We start from the raw sequence: 17,592 nt of genomic DNA on the forward strand, positions 1-17,592 counted from the left end.
AAGCGACCAATGTATTTTGAAAGAGTAGAAAATGGAAGTGCAAAAATCTGAAAAAAAACTACAATGTTTTTTTCCAAGTCCATTTTGAGCCAATCTTCCAAAGCATAAATATATTCTGAGAATGACAATAATCTGAACGATGCTTTTTTAAATCCCTGTCATTAATCCCTGTTAGTTTGTTTATTTTGACTTGAATAAACAGAGAGTTTTCTCTGACACAACAAAGAGTGCTGATACCACAATAACAATAAAACTGCTATATTGCCCAGCCAAACTGCAAATTAAAAATAATATTCCTAGGCATTGGTCAGGCATCATGTCAAAAGGATTCACTGTTGTAGGTTATGCACTTAACTGTTTCTTCTATGGATAAATCCCCTTCTCTTATCATCTGGTCGTATGTCATCAGTAGCGTTGACGTGGACTATTTTTTTTTTTGCTCTCATTGAATCATATAGGGTCTTACTGGAATGCTGGGTTTCCGGGAAAGTATACATGCTTGATGAGGCTTGTCTAAACACAGCAGCAGCATCCATCCCCCCAGTTACTGCAGGGCGTCTTAGAGAGTTAAAGAAGAAAAATATAAATGTCTTCCTTAGAGCTGGAATTATGATTCTCTAGGGTGAATGTGTGCAAAAGTACAGTGTTTTCCCACATTGGGGAAATTAGAGACCTCGGCCAACGACAGATCATAAAATAAAAACCTCTTTAACATCGAGGCCATGGGACAGCAGATACAAAGTAGCATTTTGGCTAATTCTGGCATTTTTACTCAAGTATTATCACATTTTTTATTCATTTACAGTGTCCACTTCCGAAATAAACTGACTTGAATTGAAACCACTTCATCGCTTCCACACAAGAATTTGGATAAACCAAAGTAAACAGACAAAGAACAACAATGTGAAGTGTGTTGAAGGGAACTTCAGATGCTTCTGCTCAAAGAGCCCCAGGGGCAGAACAGTACTGAACATGTGTTCCCAGTTGCTTGAATGAAGAGATGACTGAACTTTTATGCATCATATTAGATCAACTCATCATCATGTTCCTTGATTTAAGAAAGGGGAGATTTACCCTTTGCCCACTTTAAGCTGTAACACCCATCTCTTTTTGTAATGCAGGTTCATGGATGTAGCGTTTTGTTTTTTAACACATGTTTTATTAGCATAACCCTTCTGCAACCTATTCCTAAAACTTGCAGTTTTTATTCCTTAATGCACATAATACATTCCCTTTCATAAAGATGACTGTGTCTGCTGTTTTCTTGTAAATGCCCTGATTGTATGATGTTCTCATGCAGTATATTGACCTAACAGTCCTAACCTCAAGACATACCACACTTTGTTTGTGATTTATTCAGTGTCAACTTTGTGTATATGTTTCTCATGTTGGTTTTTCTGCATTTAACAGGGCCTCGTGCAGCCTTAGTTCAGAGGCCAGTAGGGCATAGAAACTGAAAAATAACCTTCTTTTCATGGCTCAGTGATTCAAGAGCTCTCTGGCTGGGTTTCCCAAAAAAAATGAAGCAAAATCCCTCGGACACCTATCACCCACTTCATTTCATCTCTGAAACCTTGTTTGCTGCACACAGTAAACGCAGCAGAGGACTCCCACCTTTGGGTAATCAGGCAGGAAAAATAAGAGTGCAATTTGAATAGCATTAAGGTCTAATGGCATACCTGCATTTCTGTGCATGTTTTCAGATGGAAAGGTGGAGGTGACGAAGGAGAGCGTCAAACTGTGCACCATGGGGCCAGGGAAGGTGTTTGGAGAGCTGGCTATTCTCTACAACTGCACCAGGACTGCAACTGTTAAGAGTGAGTCTACTCAGACACCTGCAAAAACATCCACAGTGCTCACATCAGTCCGTGCTTGCATGTCCACACGCTTCCCAGGTGTCAGATAATGTCACCTGTTCACACACACACACACATCCACTGAAACGTGTCTCCCTGGTGTGAGGATTAGGGGTATTTCAGCCTGTAAGATCCTTTCTCAACAGACAGAGAGAGAGAGAGAGAGAGAAGAGAGAGAGAGAGAGAGAGAGAGAGAGAGAGAGAGAGAGAGAGAGAGAGAGAGAGAGAGAGAGAGAGAGAGAGAGAGAGAGAGAGAGAGAGAGAGATCACACATTCACAGAATTAATGGCGGCCATGATGACACAGTTCCTATCATCACTTTGTGTTTTCACAACACTCCAGTTAAGTGTCTTCCAAGACCCCAGTGAGCTGAATGTCAAGGTTTGATGCCTCTAGTCTTTCACGTGTCAGAGCTCCAGCTATGAAGGACTCACAGTGGGTGAGTAGGTGGTCGATCTGACTGGCAATTTGAATAGACGGCCTAATAGAGCAAGGAGAGAAGAGTGAGAAACGACAGGACAAATGGTGTACTACGCACATTTGAGACCTAGTCTGTTATAATAATGTGTGTCAGGATGAAAAATGTGTGTTTATGTGAGACAGGAAATGGGAAATTGCTGGGAATGGGTCTGTAGTGTAGCCGATAGCTCTAGTTTCATTTGACTGCATGATAATGGTGTGAGAGTGTGACAAAATGTATACATACTGAGTGAGTAAGTATTGCTTGTTTGCATAGGATCATTTTTCACATGTATTGTGTCAAAGTAAGCCAAGTTCATATCGTGATAACAATGCATTTGCAGTCCTAGAAAATACTGCATTATAATTCAGTTTAATAACTTACGATTGAATAATTAATTTCACACATAGGTTGGACTGGAGGTAAATTGATGTTTCGTATTACCCAGGTATGAATGAATTCATGATGGGGGTTGAAGGGGGCTGTGAGATTAAGTGTAGTGAAATGGGGGTTGATGGTTATGGCAGAAAAGGTTGCACGACCCCTTGCTGGCCCCTTTTTGGGTCCCACAATCCCCTCCTGCCACCTGACCAGCCAACCTGTCGGAACTCCCAGCTCTCGTTGCTATGACTACAAGAACCCAAAGGGAGATGAGCCAACTCTTACGGGGTTAATATTCCCCTTCCAACTGGCGACAGAGTGTCTGTCCTTCTCTGTTTAATGTTCTTTTTGCCTGCCACCAGCCCACCTAGCTGTACTACCAGCCACGCTCTTTTCGAAGTGTGCGTCACTGCTGTCTTTTCTGGCAGGGCAGCTTCTGAAAAAAATAAAAATAAAACAATTCTGCGTGGAACAAATTATGTCATTGTCTACATGTGCAGAAGTGTGTTTACAGCCTTACAGGGTCACTGGCACTGTCTCTGAGGGTGGTTGTCTCTGGTTTAATGTATGTCTACACGGAAGAATGTGCTGAAGAATTCAGCTGCTGTTTGGGTATGAGATTAAGGCTTAATCAACTTGTTATTTTTTTCTTTGTGTAGAGCCCTGTAGGAGAAAATGCTCTCAGGGTAATTTTAATTTACATTGCACTGTGTCCAAAGTCATATGCCTGATTAATAATTACATCTTGGCAGAATTTCGATGACGAACATGCTAATGTGGAATCAGAGGAGCTCATCCATGAAACTGCCAACAGTATCCCTCTTCACATCCTTAAACTGTGATAGAACCTCACAGTAGAATCAAATTGTTGCCTACCGTGTTAATAAGACATTAAAGGAGGTTGGCATCTTTTAAAAAAAAAAAAACTCATCGAAACAATTTTCCAAGCAGTCAATAATGTGCAATGAGTTTGGATACAGAACAAAAAGGCTTCCCTGCAGAGAATTCAAGAGCCCAACATAATGATGACATCTCCAGTGTGTCTTTCTTCCAAAGACTGAAGATCAGTTTGAATCAGTGTGTGTTACTTTGCTCGAATGGTTAAGAATTGTACGCTTCATTCATGAGATTAAATTAGTTTCAGAGTGAGCTAAATGAGCCTGAATTGTTGTAGGCCAGCAACTTTTAGTCTCAGAGCACCGTTACAATTTGAATGCTTTTTATATCCCAATTACTTTTAATTAGTAGCAACCATTTCCAAAGCGCACTGCAGAGTTTGGGTCGTTTCATCGTGTCTTTCTTATCATTCAGGCATCATTCGGTTTCTATTTTTATCTGAACAAATAAAAATCACAGGCATGAAACTAATTCATCACGGTAAACATTGTGCCTGCTGGCTTTTGAAATGAACTCGCACTTACAGCTGTCTAATAATACAGAGACGTTACTCTGACAACAATCAAAGCAGAGATAATGTTTACTTGGAGAGATTTATCTTTGACACACTTCATTTACAATCTTTTGTACGTTGTTTGTCAAACCACATTGGTATCAACAGAAACCAACAATCCCCTGAAAAGTAAGAAAAACTAATTTTGGAAGATGGTTGGTGGTAATGAAGTGAGCAGTATCTGTGATTCGGAGAACAGATGCGAAGTCACTGTTTTCTATTAGATAACAGTTGAACAACATACAAACATGAGCCTCAGTAAAACAAACAAATGAGACACTAAATCAAATTGCTTTCATGGACTTTACATGCAGGTTCTGTTTTGAAAAAATGCACACGCATTCATCCCATTACACAGTGTCAGTGGCTTTGCAGGTGTGATTGAAACGTACAAGCTTTCCCAAATAATTCAAGGCCTGGTTGAATTTGTATTAATTTCTGAAAATCCACGTTTGTGAATTTCACGAAGAGCAAGCAGGTATATTCCTTTTTCCTTTTTCTTCATCCCCTCTCTTTTTTTCAGCCTTCAGGTGCTTTTACGTGTCAACACTTGCTTGCACTCTCCCATGAGAAATGAATCCTGTACTATAAAGCTTGCTTTGCTTGAGCATTTCTAGTAGCACTTACAGTACTCTCAGGGTTGTGGAGCTTCAGCGATCAATATGTTATGTTTGGTTTCAGGATACAAACATTTACCTGCAGAGAGCTATGGTCACATTTGGGGTTTGGCTCTGCCAGCGTTGGTGAATGAGGTGGGATTTTGAAATCTGCCTGAGAGAAAAATATTGCCTGAGTTTACAAAAAAGTCCCTCAAATCCATATCACATCATTTTCACATGACAACAATTGGTGAGAAGCTGGCCCAAGAGTAGAAGAAGGCATGGGTGGGAGTGAGAGACAAAAGAGAGAGGTGATAAATACAGGAGAGCCCTGACAGCAAAATGAGGGAGCCACCTCAAGGGAAGCGAGACTAAATTGGTATTTTTTGTGTCTGAGGACATACAACAGAGAGGGATAGTGGCCTTCAGTGAAGAAATATTTTTTATGGCATCAAAATGTCATTGTTTCACTGAGAGCTGGGCTTGACAGCATAACAGGATGCAATTCAGCATGAAGTGACATAAAAGTGTGCAGTGAATACAGTGAGAAAAAGAGATCATGTATTCTCGACACTGAGGTCCACTTAATCCTCCAAAACTAAGCATACAGCAGAAAAGTACACAAGTATGTGACAGGGTCAAGACAATATTTAGAATCTATTAAACTGACACAACTCAGACTTGTGAATAATGTTTCATAAGGCTGAGTGGGTTGTGAAATAATGGTGTTTGTTAATGTTTTTATTTTTTACTGACCTGGGCTGTCTTTTCTCTCCTGCTGTGTTGTTTCAAATCGTGTGCATTATGGGTAATGTGCAAAAATTTGTTTGTGTTGTTTTGCTCTGGTGTGTGCCTTTCTGTTTACATGTTGATGTGTTTTTCTAGTTTTTTTAAAATTTATTTCTTGATTGATTCTAGTGAAAGCAGCTGAAGGTTCAGCAAATACAAATTCCCACAAGGGGACAATGAAGTGTGTCGAATCTAAGGATGTAAAGATTAATTCTGAAATCATGAAAAACCGATTCAAAGGTGTCGAGGTTCACATCAGTACTCTGGAAAATGAATTGCAATAATATCCTGCAGCTGTAGAGCAAGATTTTGAAATTGAGGACCCACCACCTTCATTTATATTGGAGGTGTAGAAGCATTTTGGATTCCCCAAGACAGAAAATGAAAAAGGTGATATAAAAAAAATAAATAAAATAAAATAAAATAAAAAAAAGCCTAACACAACATTTTTTTTCATATCAAAAGTTGAAAAAAAAAAAATCTTTTTATAATGAAAGTTAACAAAGAAGAGCTGCAAATTCTCATCAGTGCCTCAAGTTTAGCCTGAACAAAAACATTCACTGATTGAAAAAGTTTATCAAGAAAGTTACAAACATACTGTTCATGCATTCTACAATTTAGCAGCATCAGGCACGGTCTGTAGGGACTTGGGTCGGGAATTCAGTATGGAGCAGAGTATGCAAATATGTCTGACTACTGGAGAGATGCCAATTTTATTGTCAAGGTGCTCCAGTCGCTCAGTGGCGCCCCCCCCTGGATGCAGCCCCCTCCCTCTGACGTCTCTCCATAAATTTGTGCATTTGTGAATTTCAGTTGTGTTTAAGGAGCATGTTTCTCAGTAACACAAACTACAGACTACAAACGTTTTAAGTTCTAAAAGTTTGCAACGTTCCAAAGGTCCAACACCTTTCATTGTGAGGTGACCAAGCAAAACATTAAAAGCACAAAAACATCCTCCTCACACAAGGAGCCTGAATAATCACTTACACAAGAAACTAATTATATTTCAGTTAGGAGGCTTTTAACGAGCGTCAGGAATCCCGTCATTGTTTAGAAGTAGCCCCTCCATCTGAGACTGAGGTCACTGCCAATCACTGTAAACATAATCACAAGGACTGATTATCTGTGTGCTCCATCTTCATCATAGTGATGGAAAAAAAAGCTCGACACTGCAGAAACTCAGCTGTTAGCTCAACTGGGATCATAAATTATATGCACATGAACGCTTCCTTTCATGACTTTTCTTTTCGTACACGAAGAACATAGATGTCATATTTCACTCTGAGTATTGCTGGGCCACCTAAACATGGAAAGCGAGATCCAGACGATGTTAGGGGCTGCGCACACTTGAAAGTTTATCCTGTTTTGATTTCGCCATCAAGTTTACTTTTGGGTTTTTGTGTCAGCAAGAAACAGACGTTTCAAAACTCTCTTTCCATCAAGCTCTGTCACTCTCTCACACTCACCAAGAGAATTTTGTGTAGTGTAGTGCAATCAGCTTTGACAGCTGACAAGTATATATTTTCATGATCAATGTCCAGTAAAGGGGCACTTCTTCCCCTTCATGCTCTCATGAACATCGAAGAATTAGGTGTCAGCTGTTTGAAGGAGCGTGAGTCTGCAGGTATTGGGGGAATAACAAGCACTGCTAAGAACATTGTAGTAGGGGGAGACTGGGGTAAGTTGAGCCAAAGGTTAAGGAATGATAAAAAACATTGATATGAGACCAAATATTTAGGAGGAAGGCATCATTTCATGAAGTATGTGAAAGTGAAAACCACATGGGTAAAGTTGATAGACATTATTTCCAACAACAACAACAACAACAACAACAAAAACTCACTCTTGAAAGTGAATTTAGTCTATCGTTCCAAAAAAACAATTGTTTTCTTCCCAAGCGCACTTTCAGGCATTCTTATGTAAATGTGTTTTTACAAAACAGCTGTTTAGCAGTAATATACAACAATACTTTTAAAAAAAAGCTATTGTACCTGTTGAATTGTCTATAAAAAATAAAAATACACATGGATGTTAAGAAGTGACGGTTAATTAGGGAGAAAAAAGTTTCACCAAAAAAGTTCTTTTTAGTCCAAATGGAAAATGTTCCCACATTTGGCGCTTGGTGGGAGAGCTAGTTTGTTGAGTTTGTCAATTTTGTGGGTGTTAATTTTAGACCCTGAATACAGTCCATGCTAAATTCCTGTTGAGTGGCCCCCAACCACTGCACTCATGCAATTATCAGCGACAGAATACTCAACGTAATTTCACATGTATCTGTGTGTCTCCAGTGAGACTGAGCTGAACGGCACGATAACAAAAGATAATTTACCGGTTTCTTAAAACAAGGCATTTACAGAGCAGGTAAACTTACTTATCTAACAACTCTTTAACAAATTACAATGCTCTTAACCACAAATGAGAGTCTGGTTTAGGCCACCTGAGTTCAGTTAACAATGACGTTAAGTGCTTCACCAGCTGGGAGGTCTTTATCAGCAGCCTCCTCTTGCCAGTGTTGTCGGCTGAAATCAGCGAACTGCTGCTGCTCAACTGAGCAGAAAAAACTTCACTCTTTCCTCTTCTCCTACATATGGTAGCGGTGGGGCTGTTTATGTAATTACCGCTACAGCTATAAGGGTTTCGCATGGAGCTGGCATCATCTGCAGGGATGCCATTTTTGAATAATACATGTTGTACCTGAAAACGATTTGCTGCTCTGCAAGGATTTTTTTTTACTCTCCGACTATTTCCACATAACCTGAAGCTTTTTCTGTATTCTCATCTATTGTGATTGTGTCTCTGATCACTGATGAAGTATTCATAATCTCACTAAAAAGACATGTCAAAAGAACACAATTGGTTACAGAGGCTGTCCATGAATATGTGATGCACAGGATGCATATCGATACCCACCATGTGCATACATTAAGAAGATGCATTAGAGTTTTATCTCAAATTGACCTTTCCTTTCTGCTCATTATGCACAGTATTTGACATTTATATCCAGCTAAATATAATAACATTAGTTTTTATTGGCATGATGGAAGATTTTCATTTCCTACGGATGGTGCCATTCAAGCCATGACTGTCTCTGGCCCTTAAAATGATAGGCTCATGAGGGTAAATGTTGTGTGGTGGATGACTGATATCACCATAGTCTAACGGCCGAGAGTCCTGTTTCGGTGTTCTTGTTTTTGTTTACCTATGACATGTGAAAACAGTCCTCAGAGACAAACATCTGGATATTTTAGAGCTTCTCTAAATCAAATCAAAAACACACGAACAGCACAGGCATGCTCACACTCTGATGTATGGACACTGGCTTGCAGTCCAGTTTCCTCTTCGTAGATGGAACATGACAGCAAGCAGAGGACCACTGCTTGGGCATCAGTATTCATAGACACACACAGTCACACATAGTCACACACACCCACACACACACACACGTGTTACAGCACTTGATATCATGGTTTCACAGACAGAAAATTAAGCCACAGCAGCAGCATTGTTCCCGACACTTCTGAGTACAGCCCTTGTGACAAAGAGATAACTTGGCTGTATTAAAAAAAAAAAAAAAATCCTTCCGCTGGGAGCGAGCAAACAGTTATCATTCTAATCAGCCTGAGAGAGGGAAATGTGCATGTGGTTGTCTTAGTGTGAGAGTGTGTTCATGGTGGACTACGTCTGTTCAGTGTCAGGAGTCTACCTGTCACCTAAGAGATAAGTTACAGGACTGACTCCTTGGAGAACCAGGCACCAAGTTAAACAACATGACTGTTATGGAAGGCAGAGAATGGGGGCTTTTTCTGAGGACTCTGTTATGTTTAAATAATAAAACACATTGCTTGTTGGACTGTCAGATTGCCCTCGAGGCCTCTCACTATCTCACTCCCGAGTTTATTTTGTAGTTGTCTTCCCTATTTATATCCCTGATTCTTGTGTCTTTGATATGCATTAAAAAGAAGAGCAGACAACCTACAGAGAACTCTTGCTGCATTAAAACATCGGTCACATATGACTTGATCCTTCTTTGACCCTGCAGTGAGATTTCGCAGACCAGTACCGTGTCTTGACTTCCTCTTGCTCTTGGGCAGAACGCTCATATTGGATCCGGCGCAGAATACTAAGCACCTTCTGTTTGCATTTCAAACTGAGAAAAACAACATCATTTTCGACAAATTGTTTTCGGTGTGATTAAACATAAGTGAGTGCAGGACGTAAAAGTGCCTGCTGAACAGAAGCCATTACTTCAGTGCTTTTTTTGAAAAACAAGTGCCAGAACTTTCAATTTGCACTTCAAATGTGACAACTTCCATTAAACTCAGCTGAGCTCAACATAGATACAATGTATGTTTATCTAATTATTTGCGAAGTTGAACATTTTATTTGAAATAATAAAAACCCTTAGCCACTTGAAGCATTCAAACAAATAGCTTTATCTTAAGGATGACGCCATGCTTATCTCTCAGTCACGTGTGCTGCTGCCCTCTTGGACAGTTCACCCTTGTGGAAAAGATCTCAATCCCAGTGGATTAATTACCTTCTCAATAATGGTTTTTAAAAAAAAAAAGAAAAACATTGTTTGCAGAACATTTAGCTGTATAGTCTCAGTTGTTTCTGTTCCTGTAGATTTACACGTTTGGTATTGGTTATTTTGTTGTCTTCAGTTAGCTGGACAGAATTTCCAGTAGAACAAACCATGGATACAGCCATCCATAGAGACAACATCACTGCCTCCCTATTACAGCCACCAGTATCTACGACTAGCAGGCTAGGTTGTTTGGTGATGCAAGCCAAAGGTATAGATCGATTTAAGATCAAATAATTGAGGGACAGCAGTGAGAACAGCAAGTGCCTCTTCAACCGAACAAGTGTGCAACAGGTTGTGCCTCGCATGTTATCAGGATCAGCTTTAGTGCCAATAAGTATTTTTTTATTTCAAGGAATTTGCCCTAGGTCTGATGGTTGATGCAATAAAAATTGAGATACATATTTAAACGAGGAAAAGTCAACATAAAATGGAAACACATACAAACACAAACTGTGAAAAAAAAGACGAAGCTCTTTCAGACCACATCTGTTCGGTTAAACTGATCTGCCCGCGACTATATTACATTTTAGACATCGTGGTACACTTCAGGAAAAAGCACCTCTAAAAATGTAATGCTCAAAAACCTAGAGAACGTTCATGGTCTCGTAACAAATTAATTTAACGCTGGTATCCCTTTAATATTTTATTCTGCATTCTCCACTGCTCCCTGAAAAAAAGTAGACACCGCTGAAAAGAAGGACTGATTCTTTAAGCAGCAGGCTATGTGTGTGTGTAATTAATATTGATATCTAATGGCAAGTCTTTGTTCAGCATTTTAAATTTTTAAAAAAATTACGAGAGGAAGAACCTTTTCTAAAGAGGATGCACACCTCTGTTGAGTAAATAGGCAGAGAATTAAGAGTAGCTGTAGGTTGTTTTAAGTATATTATGTGGAAATTCACCTCTCTGCTGCTTTTAACACAATCAAGAAGTAATACAGATCCTTGTAAAACTAAAGTGGTTATGTGTGGACATGAGCACCATCATTAGGCAGGACTGTGAAGAGTAGGAGATGAGGGCTCTAGGTATCAGGAAAGCTATTGAATGCACCCTTAACAACCAACACAGAGACGTCATATATTCTGCTGCTATGTGTCTTTCGATCTTATGCTTATTCTTATAATTGAGGTGCAACTAAGAACCAGGAAATTATAGACTGACGTGTTACAAATGCAAATGGGACAGACACAAGATAAACATGCAAATACAAAAAATGTGAGAAATGGCAAATGGACAGTTCCATTTTTGTAGGCATCTCACACTGGAATATAAAGAAGAAGATAACAAGGAATATCTGAAACTGCACTCCACAAAGGGACTAGAATAACTAATAACTGTTCAAAAAACAAAGCTCACAAATTGGTGTCTCATTTGCTCTGACTGACACGTCCCTCACGATGGGGAGACTTTGTTGCCATAGTTAAAGGCAGCATCGTTCCCTCCTCATCATCTCATGCTGATGTGCTCCGAGGTTCAGGGAAACCACACTGCCATTGGATAAAGAGGTTTCATCGGATACAGAGAAACAATGGGAGAAAGAATAGCTTTGGTTGATAGAATTCCAGTGGGGCAGAGTGGGGGAAAAAAAATCTACTCCGTTTCCATGGCTGCCATGGTAACACTGTTACCAGAGTGCAGCTAGAAATGTGGTGGTAAAATGGTGATGATGGCAGGGTAGAGCCTGAATAGTGATTTGAAGTCACGGTTAATGGGCTGGTCACTGTGTGCACCTCCATCTGATGTCTAAAACTTGACAGTTTGGCTTATTTCAGTTGGATGAGTGTATGTGAACCTTCCTGTGCTCTAGTGTGTAACTGCATGCTCTCCAAATGGTGTCCTGTTGTGTATGTGGTGTTGTGCTTTTGGACTGAAGCCCCCTGCTGCTGTTGCTGTACTGGCTTTCTGTTGGAGCGCAGGTGCGAGCCTGAAGCTAGAGGCTCTTCTGGGGCTCTCGCAGGCTTAAAAGGTTACAACTTCCAGCGAGAGACAACCTTAGACAGCAGCAATATACAGTCAGTCATCAGTCAGTACAGAAACAGCCCTGCAGCAGGTGTCGCTTTCAGAAACTGCTTTCCTCGAATAAATTCAACACCGATAGTCTCATGCGACAACAAGGACAGGCACTGATACGAAACACAGATTTAGCTTTTACTGCTAGTGAATGTTTGTCTTAAAAGGTGTTTAAATCCATGCGTCTGTCCACTGACAGTTCTGTCAGAGCTGATTACACGCACTCTAGTTTAAGCTTTTGATTCCACCAGATGTGCTTCAGCTCACTCCTCAAGTCTCCCAGAAGCATCTCTCTGCTCTGCTGTAAATACACTCCTGGTTTATTTTTGACAGAGGCAATGTGCAACCACATCACACTACACAGAGAGTCAGGAAGTAATGATCAAGAACTGCGAAGAAATCCAGTCAATTTTACAAATGAATTACTCCCGATTGTTTGCACTACACTACATCTGTATAACAGTGTAGCGCATGGTACAGTAAAGAGTCAATTGTAAACTGAAACTTGCTGATGGGGTTTAAAGCCAAGGATAAAAATGAATACAGCTGTGCATTCTGTAAACATAGGTGCCCTTTATAATCCTGGGAATTACCCTCCACATTGTGCAAACTAAAGTTAAGCAAAAGAAGCATTGAAATATATATTCCGTTATTCTATATGGACACCCTTGAAATGTCGAGTGCATATAGGGTTTCAGAGACTCAGATCATCAGAAGATGCTGTTTGAAGAGAACATTCAAGAACAAACTAGAACATGGATGACGTAACATGGTTGTCCGTCTTTGGAAACTTAAGTGAGCAGTTTGTCAAACGGCAGAAAATGTAGCCCTGAAAGTCTGAGCACATAAGTATGGAACAACATGCTTGTTATTAAATAAGGTGTACATTTTGTTTGAATTCCAGAGTGGTAAGATCAGATGGATGTGGTCCAGCAGTCTAGGACACACAGCAACTAGCTATTAGAGGCCAAATGGCTAGAGTCACTACAGCTGCATAAATCTGAGACAAATGGGGACGATTGACCTTTCGTCTAAGAAACACTGTTGTTATTTTTTCACTTGATAAGGGAAATAATATGAGCAGCAGAAAGTGTTCCAATATGGCAGCAAGTGCAAGAACAAGTTTAAAGCTTGATTTAAAGGTTTCCCAGAGTACCATTCACATCTTCAAGCCCTTAAATGTTTCCTAAATGAATGTATTTATAAATGATTGTTTTTCTCCTTTGTTTGGTCTGGTTGGCTGTAGAGGGACTCCAACTTGTATGCTTTTGCACAACATTGTATTATTGAATGAGAAATAAACAAGCCTTGAACATCACTCTGCTTTTTCATCTCTGCTGCTTGTATTGGTTGCTACGGGCAACAAAGAAGTTTGCGCTGAAACTACCTGCTGGTGGCATAAGAACAATACTACAGGTATTTGTGCTGACTTGATGGAGGAAGCAGAGAGAAAAATCCCATGTTTCATGTCGTCAGTCTGTGAAACCTAAAGAGAAGTTTTGCAGCTCAAAAAACTCCTCATTTATCTTGAACTAGATTCACTAAAAACTCGGGTTTCTGCCTTTGCCTGAAACTACTTGTTTCAGCTGCTGTCTTCTTTGGAACCCCTTCCTCCCTATGAGCCCACTTTTATCTGATTGACCAGTACTATGGAAGCCTCTCAGAGGGGCAGAAAGCTGCAGGGTAGCCATTGCAGGGCTGTTTGTGTACTCGCTTAGAGACCTCAAGCAGTCCTGTAAAAGTCTTGGGGAACTCTTCTGTTGTAAACAGAACAAGCCGTTAAACACACTCAGCAGATTGATCCCGGGATTACTCTTACATACGTTAACCTCTCGATCTGAATTTTTACTTTTGCGATCCAGCATATAATTAGCATGTAATTAGTCATCAGTAGTCAGTCATTGTTGGATGCTTGTTCGTCTTTTTCTTCTATTACGAACAGCTTCTCCATGGACAGAATAAGAACAGCCTGTAGGACTCCTGCAGAGTAAAGAGGCCTCTTCTCCAAATAACTGCCGTTTCTTACAGAAAATACAAAAAGACATTCACACAAACACAATGATGATAAATATTATGCGCAAACATGCTGGCATGCAGTCAAAAGTAACACAAAGAAGCATGTTTTCATCCTGTTCTGACAGAGCAGAATGGCAGACATAGCGTTGCTCTATATTTTTGGCTTCAAAGATCTGATGTCTTTGCCTCAGCGGTTCCTTAACAGCAACCTTGATTGACAGAAAGCTTTATGAAATTCAACAATGACACAAGAAGCTATTTCCTCCCGGTTGTCGGAAATGCTAAGGACACACTTCTATGTAGTAATACAAGTGTAGACACAATGCTTGACTCATTCAGGAAGATATTATTCTGAGTTATTACATCACTAAATCCCGTTGACACATGGGTGACACGTGGTTTTACATAGTTCTCAGGGCGGCTTCATGGTAAATCAATACCATGACAGATTTAGCAGGAGTTAAACTCGTCCACAGAATCTGCTTTATAGAGAAATGTGTCACCTGACGCAACCTGGACCCTGGCCTAAAAATAACCTCCTTGCTGATGAATACCAAACACACCTAATTTCCTGACTTTGATTTTCTACAGCTGTGCAGACTGAAACTTATCAGGTTATTTAAACTGATTTCCTTTGTGTGAGTAGTTTCTGTTTGATTGTAATGATGAAGACAAAAAAAACAATGATGATTTATCTCCCAGATAGATAAGAAAGCAATTTATGCTGAAAACTAATATACTGCAGGGACTGTAAAATGCCTCCCTTGTTCCCCTTACCTAGAAGCCATCGTCTTACCATTGACGTCACCGGCTCCTCAGCAGGACATCATAACACCATGAAATGAAATCTGTGTATAAAAAGACAAATTCTTATTAATGGAACCTGTAAGAAGATTATAGTGCCTTCAAAAGAAAAATGTGTTATCAGAGCTAGCTCCATTTGTCTTTGATGACATACTGGTCTATGGTTCTTATTCATTCTTTCCTTTTACTTCTCTAGTAATTATCATCTCCTACTCAAAAGGAAACTTCACTTGTCTTCTTAGCCTTTCACCTCCAGCCCCTTTTACAGTGAACTGAAGTGGAATTTAACAGCGACAGCTTACACTCTTCCCTTCTGTGAATTTCTATTTAAGATCCATAATGACCGTTGAATCAGTGAATTATCCTTGTCATGAGTGCTGGAAGAACAGATGATTCTTTAAATAAACTATAATATCATTTTTATTCATGTGCTGAAGTTTTCCCTACCTATTTTTAAATTGTATTTTTTTTTTTAAATAAAGACAATTAAAGCGGTTAAAATTGCGGAGTACAACAGTTGCAAATTAAAGATCATTCACTGATTGATGCTCTACCGTTGACACAGCATGTCTTGGGGTTTTAATGGATTTAATAAATGCAGTTTCTTCAAGATTAAAGGAGTACAGAGATGACATATTTCCCTTCTTTGTTGACGTGGAGTTCAGTTTCCCTCATCTTTGTTCAACTTGTATGTGAAATCGAAACAGTGACCTTGGTGACATCCTTTGCAAAACAGCTTTAGGTTACTGCAAATAATAAATGATCATGTTAAGCATTGTCAACCACTGATGGTCCACAAAGAAGACAAACTTTATCCGGGGTATCTGAGTATGGATATTTAGAGTATGTGATCAAAATGTGATCACATACTCTAAATATTTAATAACCATATTTAATATGGTCCAACTCGCTACAGATGAAAATCAACAGCAAATCTGCAATCACAAAGCTAACTGTAGATAGATGATTGTCCTGCAGGGATAATGGAATAATCTACTGTTTGCTTGTATATTAAAAAGTGTAGCTGTACTTGATGAATGAAGGCTTGGAGAGAGTTATTTTTACAGAGATGAGTGGAAAATGATGTTTTAATCTTGGTAGAGACTGTGCTTGAAGTACACTTTCAAGAAAACTCTATTCAATCAGCCTCTGACAGGAAGTTTCCGACCTAGAGGATCCTGTCTGCACTCAATGTGCGATTAATGCCTCTAAATATTGTGACTCTGCTTGACTCCCTCTTTCTGTCCCTTTCACACAAAGGCAATTCATTAGCCACTCTTGAAATTAAGTGTATCTGGTACAGCTATCCACATGGAATAGAAAATGAAAAAGTTATTTGATGGTTAAATGTCGAGGATTTTTAAGGACTTTTTTTTTTTAGTTGAAGCTCACTGTGACATTGTAATTTCCTACAAATGCACTTGCCTGACAGCATGACAATGTAACTCAGGACATGATTGCCATTTTCTTGCGTTAAGCCTAAATAATAATCCATAATACTGAAGAATAGTCCTTTTATATTTTTAGCTTTCAACACCATTAATTACCATCAACCATCGCACCCCTTGAACCCTTACTCAACACTGGCACCGTCGTCCTCTCCTGGTTTAGCTCATATCTGTCACACAGACAACAGCTTATATCAATAATTGCACTTGCTTCACTTCTCCTCTGTCACAACACGTCCCTCAAGGTTTGGTGTTTGGTCCTCATTCTCTACATACTCCCCCTTAGTAACAGCATACCTAAACAGGGTTTTTCATTTTCACTACACCGCCAATAATATCCAAATCTACATCTCCAACAAATTCATCACCACAGCAACCTGCTCCATTCACACTCACTGTATAATAGAAATAAAAAAAAACAGCCAAGTTCCTTTCACAAAAGTGTAAAACATCAGATATGATTATGTCTCAAAGCTCAATTCGCAAGGGGTTATTCCTAAGAAAGAATTTCACTAAATCCCTCCCTAAAACCCCCCAAAATGTCTTTTACATCATTGATTAACTCCCCTGTTTCCATCACCACACATTCACAACCTGGAAGTCATTTTTGACAGCAACCTCTCATTCAAACAGCATGTTATTAATATCCATCTCAAAAACATAACACTGCTTTTAATAAATACAATGTATTATTTTATTTTATTTTATTTTATTCTTTATGCTCTGTCGTAAATGACCTGTCCTTCTTTCTCACGCTCTAAAGAGCAGATTCTAGATGTAATCAAACTTGGCTGATGTTATTAATGACTTAGGGGGAAAGGAGATTACACTCCTCCACCCTGCAGCCCTGACAGCATCGCTCTCGGAACACTTTCCAAAACAAGACATGTAGGAAACCTCGAAGGAGTTCACGTGACACTGTGATCTTAAAGAGTGTATGTGACAGTGTGTGCAAGAGTCGGTGAGAGGAGAAGAGAATGGCTGACTTTTCCACATTGTAAAACATGAGAAGGAAGGAAGAACAGGAGACTTTTGGAAGAAAAATGATGGCATGTTAATGAGAGAAATAAAGTTGCAGGAGTTAGTAGGCAAGTCATTGAATTGACCAGAGGAAAAAGTTTTTCAAATGATAGCAAAAAACAATCTAAAGGCCCCCAAACCCAAACATGATAACAACATTCTCTAAGTCCT

General features: G+C 39.5%; 1 protein-coding gene across 2 annotated transcripts in view; it reads left to right on the plus strand.

Moving 5' to 3' along the window:
• LOC306835970 (cGMP-dependent protein kinase 1) overlaps positions 1-17,592 on the plus strand; it is a 76,573-nt gene that overhangs the window by 25,158 nt on the left and 33,823 nt on the right. For both annotated transcript variants that reach the window (XM_079362812.1, XM_079362811.1), the window contains exon 3: positions 1,704-1,817. In XM_079362812.1, coding sequence (XP_079218938.1) covers positions 1,704-1,817 — 114 coding nt within the window. The remainder of the gene's footprint in view (positions 1-1,703; positions 1,818-17,592) is intronic.

This window comes from Symphodus melops (assembly GCF_947650265.1).
Source record: "Symphodus melops genome assembly, chromosome: 15".
Taxonomy (NCBI): domain Eukaryota; kingdom Metazoa; phylum Chordata; class Actinopteri; order Labriformes; family Labridae; genus Symphodus; species Symphodus melops.